The sequence below is a fragment of the Ambystoma mexicanum genome, chromosome 12 (genome assembly GCF_040938575.1).
Source record: "Ambystoma mexicanum isolate Mex_15411 chromosome 12, UKY_AmexF1_1, whole genome shotgun sequence".
Taxonomy (NCBI): domain Eukaryota; kingdom Metazoa; phylum Chordata; class Amphibia; order Caudata; family Ambystomatidae; genus Ambystoma; species Ambystoma mexicanum.
The window spans coordinates 1,232,922,490-1,232,940,032 of record NC_090936.1 but is presented as its reverse complement, the minus strand read 5'-3'; the positions used below and the strand labels follow the sequence as shown (position 1 = coordinate 1,232,940,032).

Below are 17,543 nucleotides of genomic sequence, written 5' to 3'. Positions count from 1 at the left end.
TCCGGAAGTGTTTACTGGTGACCTTTCTAGAGAAATTCTTATATCCGTAATTCTGGGGTCCGTCGCATGGTTTGCAAGTCCTTACGAATTGCAAATGACTAAAATAAATCCTTTCTGCATGGCGCAACCAAAAAAAAGCACTGCTTGGTAGCTGTCACTGTCAAGTGTTACAGCCAATCAGAGGCAGCCACGCTCCCGGGGCAGGAAGCCGTACACGGAAGGCTTTCATTGGTTCACGTCGGCAGCGACACCCCGCCGGAGAGCTTGCGGATTGGTCGGCCGGTTTGCGTGGTGGGAGAGGATTGGCCGCTTCGTGTTGTTCTTGCCCCCGGCCTGCCTCGATCTATATTAAAGAAAGTGAAGTGGGCGCTGAGGCTCTTCTGACTCAAGACATCGAAGTCCCGGGAGCCGGAGACTGACGGGCCGCTCACTCGCTTCCAGCCGCCGCCGCCGCCGCCGCGTGAGGGACCATGAGGAAGGCGTGGGCGATCGCGCTGTGCTGCGCCCTGCTGGCGTTCGGTGAGTGTCGCGCGGGACTGGAGCTGGCGCGCGCGCGCCGCCAGGTGAGGTGAGGTGCGCTCGCGCTGTCCCCGCCAGGTGATCTCGCGCTCAGGGAGGCGCGCGCCTGACAGTTGCTGACAGTTGGCGGCGCGCGCAGCCCTCCTGGGAGCGGGGGTCCCCTCGCGCCGCTTCAGGAAGGTTCTGTCAGCGGCGGCCCCCGGTGACGGGGCCACTGGGGGCCGCGACCCCTTCTCATGGAGTAATAAAGCATACCCCCCCACACACCTCTCATTACGGGAGGGTTGTGAAGTGCGTAGACCCCCCCCCCTTCCCGTGTGTTCACTAGTTGAGTGTCGGGCGCTGGCGCTCTCCGGCCCCCGCCCCCTGAGAGGCCTCGGAGCCGAGTGTCCGGTGGGAGACTCCTGGGGAGGGGGCAGTGCCCTGGCCCCGCGGGCCCTGTCCCCCTCTGGCGGGCTGCCAGGGCCGCCTCACAGTCCCTTCCCCACCTCAGCTGAAGAGGGCGCTGTGCCCTGCCTCCTGTCGCCCCCTGGGAAGGCTCCGCACGAGCGGGGCGAGGGCAGAGGTCGCCGCCCCCCTTCATTCAGCAGTATGGAGGGGCAAAGATGACCTGTGCCACATAGAGCCCCCGCCCCCTCCAAGGAATCGCGAGGCCGGGCTTTGGGGCTCTGCAGTGGGAGCGAAGGGGGTTCTGCCCCCGCCAGCTGGAGGCTTGAGGGAGGGGGGGGGGCTTGCATCGCAGCCTTCCTCTGCATGGCCACGCTTGCCTGCCCGAGGCTGGGGGCCCTGGAGGCCCCCCCACTTTCAGGGGAAAGGCTGCTTTATCATTCTGATCCCAAGGGCTAAAGCTCCCTGCCATGTGCACGGCTCGTCCGTCCCCACCTCTTCACTCCCTGAGACTGGGGAGTGTGGTGAGCCCCCGCCCCCCGGGCAGCTGGGGTGCACGGGCCGCTTCCTGGCGCGTGTGTCTGTCCGTGTGTGTTGGGGAGCCGGAGCGGCCCGGCCCCCGCGCAGGGCGCTGCTCTTGCCCCCGGGACTGGGCTCAGCGGCCGGCAGTGGGGTGCACTCCTCGGGGGGTGGGGGTGCCGGTTCCTCTCTGCACCTGCCCTGCTGACACTCGGGCCTGCCTTCTGGCACACTGCTTTACTCTGCACAGGCAGCAGGCGCCCCCCCCCCCCCAGCATTGGGCAAAAGCCCCGTCCACTCATGGCCAAGACGGCTCTCCAAAGGAGGGCTCCAAAGTGAGCTGCTGCGATGGTGGGGGGGGGGGGAGCCTGCACCTCCCGCGGAGGCGCCCGCGGCTTACCCCCTAACCCGCACTATGCTTCTATTCACGCATGCCAGCCTGGCCTGCCTATGAGAAGGGCAGCGCCTGCCCACTTTCACATGTTCCTCAAGACGTGTCGGCTCTGTACAGGACTCGTGTGATGCTATTCATTGGGCTCGCACTGGATGTGCGAGCCCACCCTAGCATTGAAACTGGGCACAAGGGGGTTCAAGGTCTCTGCACGCGCTTACACTGGGGCTGCCAGATCTCTCACACACACAACAAGGTGTCCCTCGCCATTAGAGAGTAGAAACCTGAAACATACTGCCACAGCCCCGAGCCTGCTCTCACCTGCAACCATGAGTGTGTCATTTCATTCTAGAAATCCGCGGGGGGGGGGGGGGCATGAGGGGTCTGCGCAGCCGGCCTGATATAACTCAGGGCCCGTGTGCTTTTGCTCAGGGTGCAACCAGTGGCAGTTGTACTTCCTGTACCTACAGGAAGTAACGGCCTGACCAATGGCACCAGCTTTAAAGTGTCTTCAGTCTAATGAGGCAGATATGCATTGGGGATTGCCCCGTTTTACAACGTGCTCTTTGGGGGCTACTTTTCCCTTCACTTGCATCCTCTTCAGGGGTGCTGCAGTACAGTTCCCTTGGGCCCCTTCAAGCCCCCCAGACTAGTCCCTGGAGCGTAGTTTCTTGTCGCACCTCCCTCTTGTGCACGGTCAGTGGACCATAGGCGCCCCCCTAATCCCCACAAGGAGGTCTGTGTGATGATGAATGAGTGGCTTGCGTTTAGCACTGATCTGCTGTGAGCATTGATGCAGAATACCACGCCTCCTACAGCAGGAGTTTAACTTTCTCTGTTGCTTTAGCATCTGTTCGCGCTGAAGATGACTCGGATGCCGATGGTACTGTGGAAGATGACCTTGGCAAGAGCAGGGATGGGTCCAGGACAGACGATGAAGTTGTGAGCAGGTTAGTACTATACTCTGTACTACGGGAATGTGTTTACAAATGTCGATTCCGGGTTTTCGAATGTGCCGCAATCTCAGTCTCGAGGTGGAGTGGGTGATGCAGCGATTGCATGTCTGCCCACCCCTCCCCGTGACTATGATGGCTCTGTGTAGCATGCACTCTCGCAGGGATTGTATTACCTCGGGGCCTTTTGCCAGTCACCCTTGTTAGACAGCTTGGGACACTGGAAGGTGCCTCTGCTACCAGGCACAGGACTTCGTACGTTCTGCCGTTCCTCGGAGGTAGTTCAGCAGCCACCCTAGGACTGATTGCATAACTAAATGCATCCCTTTTGGTGTCTCTGGGGCCTTTCGTTTTAGGGAATGACTTGCACCTGTCTAGCTACAGAAAATTATTTTGTGGAGACCCTTTACGTGCGTTGTGACGAATGGCATATGCACGGGTAGGCAATCCCAGGTTTTATTAAATATAACCGAAAACTATGCTGGTAATTCTGCCTCTAGGGAGCTCTACTAATCTGGCTAACATCGGTCTGAAAAGCATAGTGTAAACGTGTATTGCTGATGAGTCTGCAGACTATAGTTTGGCTTCATGGAAGCCAGAGTAGCATGTGCATTCCTGTAGACGGCCTACTGGAATCCTACTTCTAAGCACTGGCTTCCTTGTACACTGGGCACCTGTGAACCAGCATCGTAGAATTAAGCATCCGTGGGGCTTAGTAGTAGCTTGAGAAATCTAATCCATGTCTGGTTCGACATGGCAGCTGCTGATTAATGGAGGACCAAAATGCTGCTTGTCGCAAGCCAGGACTGGACATGTGCACGAGTCTTGGAATGGATCAATTTGCTGTGGCCATCTGGCAATAAAAAGTACTTCAGACTCCTCCAGCCCCCCACGCCCCCCTTGGAAAAATCATATTTAATCGTATTTGAAACTTGTTAGGGAGAATTCTAATTTATGTACTAATTCCCTTCAACCTTGGAGATCCCCAGCTTTTTTTGCTGGACTTTAGACTCTTGAATTTTAACCCCCCTGGAGTGAGACCCCTTTTCTCACTCTCATAAATTATGACCTGAATTGGATTAGGTTGCCTGTTATAGGCTAGGGGTGTCACGGTATTAGTTTTATGACAGTACAATAACCTTCTTGCCAAATGATGGTATATCATGGTTATCGCGATATAGCAGGTGGAGTTAACTAATCTTAACAAATATTTTCTAAAAGGTCATAAATTGTCAGATTTATCATCGCAAACAAAACCAGGCACCCAGGGCCAGAATTGGGCTTTTCAACATACTTTCCACTGAAATGCCACCCCTTGCTTCCACCAAACACAAACACACACGTGTGGAGAGGAGGAGGGAGGGGAGCCCTGGTGCAACTGGCAAAGCAAACTGAATAGCTTTTCTTAGTTTATCATTTTTAGGCTTTTAGCTCCCCCACTGGCTACTAGTGAAGATGAACATGGTGCCATCTTGATAACCTGCATGCCACAGATCAATGGATTCTGATGGTAGTATACGCTTGTGCACATAGACGCACACATACACACACATGCACACGCACTCTCTCTTTACTTTGCAGCCTTTAGTTTACTTCCGGGCCAAAAAGTGTTCAGTAATCATGGACATGTTACCCTTTGGTATGGCAGCAGGGAATACCCACAGAGATGAGTACATTTCGTAGTGTGACTTATTATATGTAAATTCAGTGATAGAACCAGGGAAATCCCCCATTGTCATATGTTTAGAAAACACCCATTATAAATATATAAACCCCAAAGCCGCCAACCCAAAGTCCCAGGAGGATAGCTCAGCGGCAACGTGCGTGCATTGGAAGCAAGACGACACAAAGCAACACAGGTTCGATCCCCGGGTCCACGCTTAGAAACCTCTGGGTGTTTAAGCGCGTTATAAATACGCAACTAAGACGAAAACAAATTCCTTAACGGTGCCTCGATGCCCGCGGGCTGTGTGAGCGCTTTAAAAGAAAAATGTAAATAAAAAAAAAAGTAAACCCTTTTCCTTCTTGGCACTGTATTTATTCTTCCTGTTGCTAACATACTGATTTTGTGTCAGGCACGTGTGGTTTTATGGAATGGCATTAAAAACCACTGAAACTACTTGGCAGACGGCACATCCAACAGTGCCTTACCAAGACTGTACAGCACTTGCTTACTGCAGCCTTTCCAAATCAGATTGAAAAGCACACTTAACGGTATGAACGGTATACCGCTATAAACAATGTGACGGTTATTATTGTTCAATTAAGTGGTTCACGGTATCTTTAACGGTATACCGTAATACCGTTACATTCCTATTATAGGCATCTACTTTTTGTATGGTGACACATTCAGTGAATTGTCACAGAGAAATCCTTTAGATTTCTCAAAAGATTTAAATACCTTTTCTTGTGTTAACTACTGTTCCCAAGAATTGTAAAGTGAAATTGACTTTACTTTTTCTCTGTGGGTCCCGCGCACACCATCTTATGTGGAGTGCTGGAGGATTACTTAATAACCCCTCAGCCTACATTCTCGTGTAACATTTTTTTTGTTACCCTCAGTTCTTTTAATGACTTGTGGCAGTGGAATAATTTTCCTACCATTGTGCTTTTCTAACAGTTTCCTCGGCTGCATTTTAGCAGCAGCCATGAGTGACCATTTTGTCAAAATGGCCCAGTCTTCTTTTTTCGTCATTTTCTGTTTGAGTTCGGTCTTAGGTTTTACTCTGTGCGCTGAGCCAAGTTTCAGCCCTTTGTTCGTTTTGCCTTTGTCGTGCTTCAGTCCTGAAACCCACCTCAGGCTCCAGTGTCTGGCAAGGCAGGATGTGAGGAAGGTTCCCTAAACTCCCCTGTCCTTTGTCTCTAGGAGTGCATGAATGCAACCAGTCCTGCTTGGCTGGCTGTTCAGGACAGCCACACTGCTGTTTGACAGCCTAGGCTGTGCATGACTGGGAGAGACCTGCTTATCCTATATATGCCTGTAACACACGTTTTCCAGCGGCCAGTTACCTAGGGGTTTGGTGCGCGATACAAATAAAAGTGAGGGTTTTTGAACTGGTCAGTCGACCACGGAGAGAAACGCCCGACGAAGAAACCGCAATAAGCCTGCTGCATCCTCCTGGACCTTATTCCCAGTGATGCTGTGCTGAAACTCCTTTTTCTAATGGACAAGAGAAGCTCAGGAAGGGATAATTTCTTCCCTTCGGTTAGTGGGGCCAACTAACCCCCAGATGAACTCCACAGGACCACCTTCCCCGACTGGTTGTACTTTGCTGCTGCAAGAACCGAATGCCAGGAGTCGAGAAATCTAGTCTAGTGCAACGTCTGCAATCTGGCCAGAAGCTCCAGGAGTCTCCTAAGGACTCTTAAGAAGCAGGACGACCAGAGCTTGAGTCCCCTTAAGAGTGCAGGACTCAAGGAAGCCCATCTGAGATCTGCAGTTTACTGCGCGCTGAAACCACAAGTGCCGCTGATCCAAAAAGAGCCTGTAGCTGCCGACTACCTCCAAATTTGCTCTTATTGACTAAGTGCCTCAGCTCCATAAACTGTGCTTCAATTCACTTTGGCTGTCCCGGCTCTCTGCAGACTCTAGCCTATTGACTGATATTGCTGTCCCTCTTAGGTGGTAACTTGTTTTAAGAATGTTATTGCTGGGAAAGTTTTGTCTAGACTTCATTGGCAGATTTAAGTATACTCGCATGCCCTGATACCTGTTTAACCTTTTTTCCTCAGTTAACCTTCTATGCAACCTCCATCTATATAACTAGTAATATATAAATGCCATTATTGTCCTTGTGAATGAAGTTGCCTCAGGGTGTAGGAAGTGTGTAAAAAGAGTATCCACTGACTTGTGCTGATTCTGGAAAAGTATTGTTATATATCTTGCCCATTTAAAAATTGATAAATTAGAACTAAAACCTTGATGTGTTACTTGGCTACTTGTATTGGCGAATTTAATTGCTACAGCTCACATTTACCCCTCTTGAGATCTTAACAACTTGTGTAGTACAGACCTATACCAAGCAGGTAAGTGTCATGCTGTCTGGCCAAGACCTGCTGAGACCACTGGTACCCAGGGACTTGCGCTGACAGCCCCTACTAGTGCTCTTTGGCCATTGCATAACAATGGGCCACCGTGCCAGACAAGGTTCCCTAGCAACCAGAAGTCCAACGGCTCAGAATACTGGTTGCCTGGTTTGATCTGCTTTTGAACCGCATTTTCTAACACGTCATTATTTGTCCATATGCTGCGGGCGCCAGAACTTGCGTGACGCACCACTTTTCGATTTACTCTAGAGTCGCGAACTCAATCCCAGCCTGCCTGGGGTCCAGCTGTTGGGAGATACATCCACTGCTCCTCATTGCACTCTGGCAGAGCAGTACTAGTTAGCGTTTGGCATGTCTCTATTGAAAGAAATAAACACTTGGGAGTGCTGAACCAAAACTAAAAGGCTGCAGTGTGAGGGCCACTACTTTGCTGGAAGCATGTAAGAAGGGTTGTTGCATTGCTGCACGCCCAGGGCCAGTATTGCTGCTTGCGTGTGCAGTGTTCCTGTGTGGACTGTGTTCCTTTTGACAGTTTTTCACTATCTTTCATCATCGGCGCTCGCTTGGATCAGGACTGCTCATCACTTGAGGGATCTGACTGCAGCTAAATGAGTGCACCTGCCTTTAGATTTTCTAGTAAGTCTGGACGAGGAGCTTGCATGCTTACCATTCCTCTGGGGTGGGAATGAAGCGGGCAGCTTTTCGCTCACCGACTGCCCCTGCGACGTGCATGTAATGCAGGAGAACTGGGTAGACTGGCTGATACCAAGAATACAGTAAATGCATGACTGGAGGCAATTCTCTGCATTGTCAGCTAGGTCTGTAGCATTTCAAAATACCCATTAGAGCCGAGGCAACTAGAAGTAACTCAAACTCCCATGTGTCTGCCCCACTGGGGCCGTGCTCAACCGGACACTGCTGTGTCCTGTCTGAATTGCTTCCATGCTAAATTTGGCACTTTATCGCACACATTAGACTGATTTTTTTTTTTATGGTTTCAAGCTATGCCAAGCTTGAACTATAATTTGTCTGAAGGGCGTTTAATGCTTTGTACTAAAGCAGACTAGTCTGTTGCCCTGGCGCAGTGCATTTGGGATGGAGCCAGTTTGGCTTTTAAGCAGCTTAATCTCTGCATAAGTAACTTCTTTGCCAATAGTACTTTATCTTCATTCTTTTGCCAATAGTACTTTATCTTCATTCTTGGCGCAACCAGAAGTCCTTTTAACAACTAAGGCAATAGGACCGTGCACATTCAAGATAATATGAACACAAACAACTCCTTACTCCCTCACCCATTACCACTAATGCATGAACGTACCTCCATTAGCCCACTATAAACCTTGTAGCTGTTCTCTGCAGCGCCCAATAGCCATCCTCCGCTCGGAAGATAATGCACTTATTCACATGGCGATTAATTTGGAACAAGAGGTTTCAAATATTAGCTCTGCTTAGCCTCGTCTTGGAATGCATGATCAGAGCTCTAAAAATTCCCTTGTCCATATTTGAGACCACCTTTTTTCTCCCTTTGGATTCTGGGACTTTTGATTCATTTATTTCAAATGGTGGGGGAGTCCCAGAGAGGAGGGTCCGCCGGATTTAATTTTAATTTTGTTTAAAAGAAAATTCGCCCCACGTAGCGGATTTCTGCTTGGTGTGCACGGCTTTGTGGCGATTGAAGGTTCAGGATACCAGGCTAGAGCACCTTATATTCTGAATCTGCCAAGGCTTGTGGCTTTTCTTGAATGATTTTTTTATTTTACTTTGTAACTTTTTTGGACTCCCGACGCTCCTCCCCGAAATGTCTGATCTGGCCCAATGACCTCCAACCACCTAAACCTCAGGACTTTCATGCAAGTGGTTTTTGTTGTGTGATGCATATTTTAACGGAACGTTCAAGTCCTGCTTGCTGTTTCTGCTACAGATATTTAAGCAGTACTACATTTCCCTGAACGTTATGCATAATCCAACCCTTTGAAATGGATCCTTTCCAGATCTTTCAAGGATTTAAACACGTGATTGGATGTGTTTGATGGTCCCTGCTCCCACTGAACATATTCAACTTTGAGCATTGTGGTGTCGAATTAGCAAAGCGACTTTATTTTAAGACCTTCCTTGAGTGTCTTCAATTATAAGAAAAGGTGAGGGGCTGCCAGTGTCCTCCCTTGCTACATGACTACATGCTAATTGGCAACACGCTCATCTTGGAAACAAGACCACGCAGAGCAACACAGAATCGAATCCCAGGTCCGCGCTTAGAAACTCCCAGTATTAATCGCGCTATAAAAAAAAAACAATTATACATTTTGGGGTTTGTTATCCGTTCAGATTGTAGTGCGGTGGCAGGCATGCTGGAGCTCCAAGCAGTAGACTGCCATCTTTCGGTTCAGTTTGCCAAATAGTATTTAAATTGTAATGGCAAACTATTGCACTGCAGAAAAGACCCACGCGCTCATACACACTAATGCTAAACTTAATTTTAGGCGTACATTAAGTTCTAGACAGGTCGCAGCAGTGTATGAAGTGGGTATACCTCCCAATACTCCACATTAAGAAACATGAACATATAATTTGAGTTCCAGGTCAGCCTGACACGTCTTTCGAACTGCTTCTGAGGCTGAATTGATACATCACATATAATTGACAAAAGCATCAATACTTTTGCATGAAACGGCAACACAAACCAGTTGCAAAAGGTTTGTATGTCAACTAATTAACACATTCATTAAGGGATTGAGTCACTCAATTGGTTGGAATAGAATTAAATGAGTGTCAAGTTTTCAAATAAAATAGTCCTACTCAATTGATCAGATCGAGTCCAATATTAAAGTCCATAATGGACGAATACAGTAAATGTACAAACATACAGAGAGAAAAGGGAACCATAAAGTATGCAGCATGGCCAGAGTTCCTACTACCACCACACAGCATAATACATGGACTTCTTATAAGATGCAATGCAGACGGTCAAGAGATTTATACTGTTAAGTCATTGGCACCTACTCCAGCTGGACAAAGACTTGCGCAGGTGGTTAGACCCCAATACAAGTATTCTATATAGCAAAGCATGTATATTGAAGAACATATTGTGTCCCTCTCATGTCCAACCCCAAGAGTTGTGAAACGTGGTTAAATCAATTAAAGAACATTGGTTTTACAAATGGGGAAAACCCACAGAGGGAAGTGGTGGGGATTAAGTTGCAAGCAGCGGCAGCGATCACTTGGTAACAGTGGTCCACTGCCAATAAATAGTGCAGGCTTGTGATGGCACAGGCCGGTGTGCACAAGGCAAGTGCTGGGAGCGGGCATAGGCTGGGGGTGGAAGGCCAGGACCCAGGTGGACACATGGGCCCTGGTCACCAATCTGACTGTGGGGTTTGGCGAAAGGAGGAGGTGAAAAGGAAAATCTTGTGGAGATCGGCTCAAGAGGAAGGGGAGGCTGTTGCAGAAGCAGGAGCAAGCCGAGGAAAGAATCGTCCACCAGCTCGCTGTTTAGCGAAGCGCTTTACAGTGCAGAGGAACATAAATATCTGGAGGGGTGGTATTTAGTGAGAGCCAGTTGTACATGGCGTGGTGCCTGGCCCCAGACAGCCTTATGGATGATGCAGAGGGATTTGAATTTGATCCTTGCAGCAACCGGGAGCCAGTGTAGGGATTTTAGGCTGGAGAGGGGGCGGTCCTTGAGGTTAAGGCCAAGGATAAGTCTTGCAGCCCTTTTCTGGATTAGCTGGAGGGTTCGTAGAGAGGACGGTAGATTATGGAGGCTATTGTAGTAGTCTAGCCTAGAGAGAACCAGAGCTCTAGAGACATTGAGTTTCTGGGGCAAAGTGAGGAAAGGAAGGATTCCTTTGAGGTGGTGGACTTGAAGGTGTGCCGCCTTGGCAAGGTCCAGGATGTGAGAAAGGAAGGAAAGGGAGGAGTCGAAGAGGACTCCAAGGTTTTTGGCTTCAGATGAAGGAGATTGGGGAGAGCCCATGGAGGGTCCGAGTGAGGAAGAAAGAGGGAGTAAGAGTCTCAATGGTAAGGCTCTCAATCTTGTTGGCATTGAGGCTGAGATCATTGGAGGCACAACAGGACTGGATAGCAGATAGGCAGTCAGGAATGATGGAGGAAGTAAGGGGATCGGAGGGAATGATGGAGGGTTACTTCTGCATAACACGAAGTAAGGGGAGAAGGTGGAAATTGGGTGTGCAAGCCGAGCAAGCTAATGTTAAAGAGCCAGGGGTGTAGGCTGGAGCCCTGCGGGATGCTGCGGGTGGAGGTCGGAGGAAGAGCCCAGGAATAACCTAGGAGGGATGGTGATTGAGCAAGGCCAGCCAGTCCAGTGCCCGTTCCGAGATACCTAGGGTATTGTGGAGCCGTTTTATGAGGATGGAGTGGTTGACCATATCAAATGCTGAGGAGCGATCAAGTAGAATGAGAACAGCTGCAGAGTTAGATTCAAGAGATTTGAGCAGTTCTTCACAGCTGTTCAGAAGAGCAGTTTCTGTGCCTCTGGATGCTCGTAATACAGATCGAGGGTCGTGGAGGCAACCGGGTAAGTTGGGGGGGGGGGGGGGGGGGGTACCCAACTTCTTCAGAATCTTCTCAAGGAAGGGAGTGAAAGACAGGGCGGTAGTTAGCAGGACAAGACGGGTGTGATGCTTTTTTTTCGGGGGGGGGGGCACACGAGTGCTTGAGGGAAGAGGAGTGTGGGGGGGAGATCCAGTAGCAAAAGTGATTGCAGAAATCAGCAAGTGCCGGGTCAAGAGAGCCAATGTTGTCCTTAATGGTTCTGGAAGAACAGGGGGAGACTTTGGAGGAGAGCATCATAGAGCAGACTACTCTAGTGAGCTCATCAGGAGAGCGAGGTGGGGGGGTGGGAGGCCCTAGGAGGCAAGAGGGGTATGGGAATGCGAGGGGTAAAGGGAAGCAAGGGTGCTCAGGATGTCCTGAGTTTTTGCAGTGAAGTGAAATTACCCTTGCATACGACAAGGCATGGTGCCCAACACCATAGTCCACATTGGCAGTGATCTGCCCTCAATGGTTTATTTCACTTGAGGGTAAAACCCCAGTTGGTAGGGCTTGCCATTAAAGGGCAGCACTCTGTGCCATGTATAGGGCTTCTATTGGCAGATCACTGGTGCTGACCCACCTCCTGAAGCACCACCCCATTGCCATTTCCTATGAAAGCTATGCGGACCCACCAAGAAAAAAGTACTGATGGAACAGTTTGAATGGCTGGTCTGGTCTTTTGTCAGCTACTCGGTGTATGGATTCACTGCATTGATATTCCTGTTTCCTTTTCATGCAGGGAGGAAGAGGCGATTCAGTTAGATGGCCTAAATGCTGCCCAAATCAAAGAAATACGGGAGAAATCTGAGAAGTTTGCGTTCCAGGCTGAAGTCAACAGAATGATGAAGCTTATTATCAACTCTCTGTACAAAAATAAAGAGGTGAGACTCTTGAGTAATGCCTAAAATTCGTGCCGTCTGTAAAGCTCTTCTCTAAAGCAGCTCTTCTATTTTGCACTTAGATCTTTTTGAGGGAGCTCATCTCCAACGCTTCTGATGCGCTTGATAAGATCAGACTCATTTCACTGACTGATGAGAATGCCATGTCCGGCAACGAAGAGTTGACCATTAAAATCAAGGTGAGTTTAAAGAAGGTATTGTAGCTAAATCTACCTGCAGATTTATTTTCAAACCTTTACTAGGATAACTAATCCATTTAAGTACAAAAGCACAATACAACTATACTAACATACACTTGGGGATGAGTCATAGACGTGTACGTGGAGGGAGAGGAACCATTGATATCTTGTATTGCCTCACTTCAAATGTTTTTTTTACCATACGTGCAAAATAGTCCCAACTTGATGTACAAAGATTCCTTCTCATTTGGAAATAATTCACTATCTTATACAATGGCACAAAACGACATTTGTGAGTTTAAAAAGCTGATGAGCTGGAGGAAAAATGTTGTACTCTACAACCCCAATTTTTAGTATTGGAGCAGTTCTTTCCCATGATGTCTGAATACTGGACAAAAGAACATACGTTTTGCCTTCAATTGAATCCTATTCCATGTAGCCTCTTGCAGCAGAACATGGGTGTGTTTTCCAGAGGGAAGAGTCTGAAATCCAACAAATGTCAGCGCTATGAAACCGGGGTAGCTGTTGCTTGGGGGCAGTGGGATGGAGCCAAGGACTCCTACGAGGTTCATGTAGCTTCTGTGTGATGTGGCAGTTGGCGGGGAAAGGAGCAGAGTTTGCGATTGGTAATGTCATCCTTTTTGGCGTGTAGTACTAGACTTCTTGTCCTTGTCAGGGTTTCCATTTGAATTCTTACAGCACCAGGTTCTGTTTAAGGGAACCGTAGGCAGTGCAAAATAGCTGGGAGTGATTTAGCGCCTGCTTAAAGCCTAGCAGGACCTGCTTAGCTTGAAACCGACAGCTACCAGGAGCTGCGTTTGGCTCCCCAGGCCAACTGGTACTGTACAAACATACATTGTGATATTAACTTATAAAGTTATTGGGGCACATCTAGTATACATGAAAGCATAATGGACCATTTTTAGATTTGAAGTGTGCTGGGTACTCTCGCTTGTGCCTACTTGGTGTTGCAGGACACCCAGGATCTGATTTTAGCTCCTGGTCCTTATTTCGAGCCCCGTGGAGGGGAGAATGACCCTGACTGCCAGATCTCTAGTTCGATGGTGATGCGTGGTAACCTATGGTGTGCGTGTGGCGATTCCCTATAGGAACTGCTTTATAAAGGGATTCAAGTCTTCTTTCTTGCTGCAGTTTGAACCCTATGCCGCACTAATGGGCTCAGTGCAGCCCTTTCATACAATGTTGTGTAACTGTCTTTGTAGCGGTGGTTTTGCTGACCTGCACATGTTTGTTCTTGCTCTAGTGTGATAAAGAAAAGAACATGCTACATGTCACTGATACAGGTGTTGGCATGACAAAGGAAGAGTTGATCAAGAACCTGGGTACCATTGCCAAGTCCGGTACAAGTGAATTCTTGAACAAAATCACGGAAGTGCAGGATGATAGCCAGTCCTCCTCGGAGCTAATCGGGCAGTTTGGTGTCGGCTTCTACTCGGCCTTCCTAGTAGCAGACAGTGTCATTGTCACATCCAAGCATAACAACGACACCCAGCACATCTGGGAGTCCAACTCGAACGAGTTTTCTGTGATTGAAGATCCCCGCGGTGACACTTTAGGCCGAGGCACCACCATCACGTAAGTGTCCGTGTGGGAGTGGCTTTATAATCTTGTGCTGAAGCTCCTGTGGCGCTCTGCTTTCCCAAGCATCGTGTCAGGACTGGTAATGCTCGGCACAGACGTGGCATGTGATGCAGTCCTAGTCATTAACATTGGCAGGGGGGTTCGGGGGGGGGGGGGCTGAAATAAACTGAATAAGCGCCACGGCCAAATTGCTTCACGCGCACATTTTCATCAGACCTATTTTGCAAATATCAAAATACCTGGTCCATTCTTGTAACCAAAATGCTGTCTATGCAAAGCCTGCTGGAATCCTCACTGGTGCTATATGTATAATATATATAATTTGAAAGTTGTGTACGACCACATTTCCAAAATGATTTATTCACCCCCTCTCCCGTTTACTTTTCTCTGGTGTGCTGCTGTCATCCCTAGCAAAGGTGCATCTGCCTTTCCCGCTGCAAGGAGTGAGTGCTAGATTGGTGTGATGCGCCGTTAATAGCGTGTAGTGAAGGCGCAGCTGCCTTTTCTGCTGCAGAATGAGGGGTTACAAATGGCAGCAAAGGAGGCAGTGGTAGTATGAATTGTGAGGGAGCGGGAAGGAGATTAAGAGGACAATATATCAATATGCATTCCTCAAATTCACATACACAGAATTCCCTTGGTGGCTGCATAGTGCCCCCAAGTCTTCAACTTCTTCGCTCACCCTCTATTCCATGCTGTAAATTGACTGTGATTGGTTCATGATTGGTCCTAATTTCTTTCCCGCTTTACCCGTGACACTTGTACAGTCTTGTTCTGAAGGAGGAGGCCTCTGACTATCTGGAACTAGAGACCGTGAAGAACCTGGTGAAGAAATATTCCCAGTTTATCAACTTCCCCATCTACGTATGGAGCAGCAAGGTACAATCGAAAGTTGATTTTATACTTTTAATTGCAGGCGTTTCCACCGCCTTATGTTGCCCTCTGGGCTTTGGTAACCATACCAAGTTTAGCTTGCGATGGACTGTCTGATCCATAGGGCTGGGGTGCAAATGCATGCAATTCTGGGCAGACCTGCTTGGGTTTTAATGAGAAACTGAAAATACCAATGAAGCCCAAATGTAGGAGTACTGAAGACAAGCAGATTGTAGCAAATTTAGAAGGGACAGTGTGGAAGATCAGGCTGGCCTCCGTAAAATGAAGGGTTGCTACATCTGAGCATCCCAGGAGCAGTTTGTCCTTGCGGGCAGAGGCTGCTCTATTCTGAAGTGTCCCGATTGTATCATCCTGTTTTAGACTGAGACCGTGGAAGAACCGATTGATGAAGAGGAAGACGCTAAAGATGAGGCTGACGAAGAAGCTGCAGTGGAAGAGGAGGACGAGGAGAAGAAGCCCAAAACTAAAAAGGTAAACGCTGATTCCATACTATGAATGGCAGGTTGGTTTTATCCCTGCCAACACCCACCTTGTCACGCATCTGTTTGGAGGATGGGCCAAACAGATGCTGTTAAGGCATGTTATATGGGTAGGGAGGGTGAGAAATTCACGGCACTGATTTTTCTGCAAAAAAATATTTCGATTTTATATATTGTATACTCCTCTGCAGACTCTGTATTTCTAGATCAGGGGTCTGTAACCTTTGGCTTGCAGATGTGTTCGACTAACTCCCCATCAGCCCAGCCTGCATAGTCCAGGTTGGGGATCGTGGCAGTCAGCCCAAATCACCTGGAGAGCCAACAGATGTTTTAATGGGTGGGCAAGGGGCACGGGTGGGTGGGGGGGTGTTTGTGGCTCATGGCTGCCTGATGGCGCACGTCATAATATTTTATGACTTGCTGCTGAGGCTCTAAACCTATTGCCTGTTGAAGGCAAGCATCCCCAACCAGCACGATCCTCCCCGCAATGAGACAATAATGGACTCTCCCAGGATGGGAATAAGGCCAAAACAAAGTGCGGGTGAGCATAAATGGGAGTTTATCAATCAGAATAGAGCATGCAAAGAACTCTGCAAACTCCGAGAGCGCTCTGTCTGACAATAGCAAAGACAGGCGTACATATTTACAAAAAGTCATCAGAACCTACATACTATAGGGGGCACAAGTTCAGTGGGATTGGGTGGCGACGAGTAGGTATATGTGCTTCTGTGATGTGGTTGGCCGCGGCTGGAGGACGTCACTGGTCAGCCTCGTGGGTTGGGCTGGGCCTGGCGGGTCAGCTGGATTCATCCGGGCGGTGTCGTTGTGCCACTGTGGCCAGTGTCAGAGATGAATGTCTTTTCCTGACTTCTTTGCCCTAGGCCATGCACACCGCAGTCATTTAGTCATTTGCAATATTATCTTCTTTAGTAAATCTTCCAATAGGTTATTCTACAGGTTAATGCAACACAGGAGGAATGCACCTAGAGCGTGGTTTGATGGTGATTCATCAGTACATGGTTACCAGTGTCCTGTTGACTGGGTACCATAGGTCGTGGGGTTGGGTCTCAGGGCATGGGACAGGCGGTGCATGTCATCATGTCTTGTTAGAAGTCATTATGGTTGTGTTGCTGTAATGTTGCCATAATATTGGGTGTCCTAATTTTACAGGGGCCATTAACCTAAGGTGAGCCGGTGGGTTGTGGAGCCTAAGAAAGGGCGCCTTTTGGATCTGTGTTTTCAGGCTGAGGTTTACTGCTGGGTTGTAAATGATACAGGTGGCGGGCCGTGGCCTTGGATGCTGCAGAGGGAACTACAAATCTTTGAAGCGGCTCCAGCCGAGTTGGGGGAGGTGGAGATGTGCAGAGCGGGCCTCTGCTCTCTCGTCTGGCAGGCTTCTCAGGGAGGGAGGGGGAATGGCCTTGCATATGCTCACAAAGGTATCTTCCTCGTGTGTTGCCGATTTTAGGTGAAAGTAGCATAAACATTCAAATATACAATACTAATTGGGTCATTCCAAAGCTCCCGTTTTAACATTGCTAATGCCTCTGATATAGTCAATCCGAGCACATTACTTGTACACTGATTTTAACTACAACATTTTGTTATATGCTTATACATTCGTAGTAAGTGAGGTAGTAGTGAGGTTGGTGGAGCGCATAGAAACTACTCGCTACTACAACTGACGGCAGTGGCACATAATGGGCTTGGACATACACACATGAAGGGTGCATTTTCATGCACCCTTCACACAAGCCCTCAATATGGTTGCATTTGTCTTTCTTTGCACTCTAGCAGCATTAGTTTGGTTATGGCGCGGGACCGTGGGGTGTAATCTTTTCAATGATACGCATAACAAATAACCCCCCGGGACGCTTTTACTATTTGTACATAACTGCAGTGGTGTGGGTGCTTCATTGCTAATGCCATATGAGCACGCATTCTGTCATATCTATACATTTTACAGGTTTTTTTAGTCAAAGAGGTTGTGGAGAGAACGCTTCCATCGTAGGTAGTTTTGTCATTAGTATTTGGGAACTTTTGCTTTTATCAAAGGACCATTTTACAGTTCTTTTTCCACCCAGGCTCTGCTGGCCGGGTCATGCTGGGAGCAGTGATACAAT

General features: G+C 48.6%; 1 protein-coding gene across 1 annotated transcript in view; it reads left to right on the top strand.

Moving 5' to 3' along the window:
* The first annotated feature begins 262 nt into the window (after nt 1-262).
* Nucleotides 263-17,543, top strand: part of HSP90B1 (heat shock protein 90 beta family member 1) — a 44,667-nt gene continuing 27,386 nt past the window's right edge. The window contains exons 1-7 of the mRNA XM_069629919.1: nt 263-519; nt 2,664-2,766; nt 12,107-12,248; nt 12,329-12,445; nt 13,710-14,041; nt 14,815-14,926; nt 15,302-15,412. Of these exons, the coding sequence (XP_069486020.1) occupies nt 471-519; nt 2,664-2,766; nt 12,107-12,248; nt 12,329-12,445; nt 13,710-14,041; nt 14,815-14,926; nt 15,302-15,412 (966 nt within the window). The 5' untranslated portion in view covers nt 263-470. The remainder of the gene's footprint in view (nt 520-2,663; nt 2,767-12,106; nt 12,249-12,328; nt 12,446-13,709; nt 14,042-14,814; nt 14,927-15,301; nt 15,413-17,543) is intronic.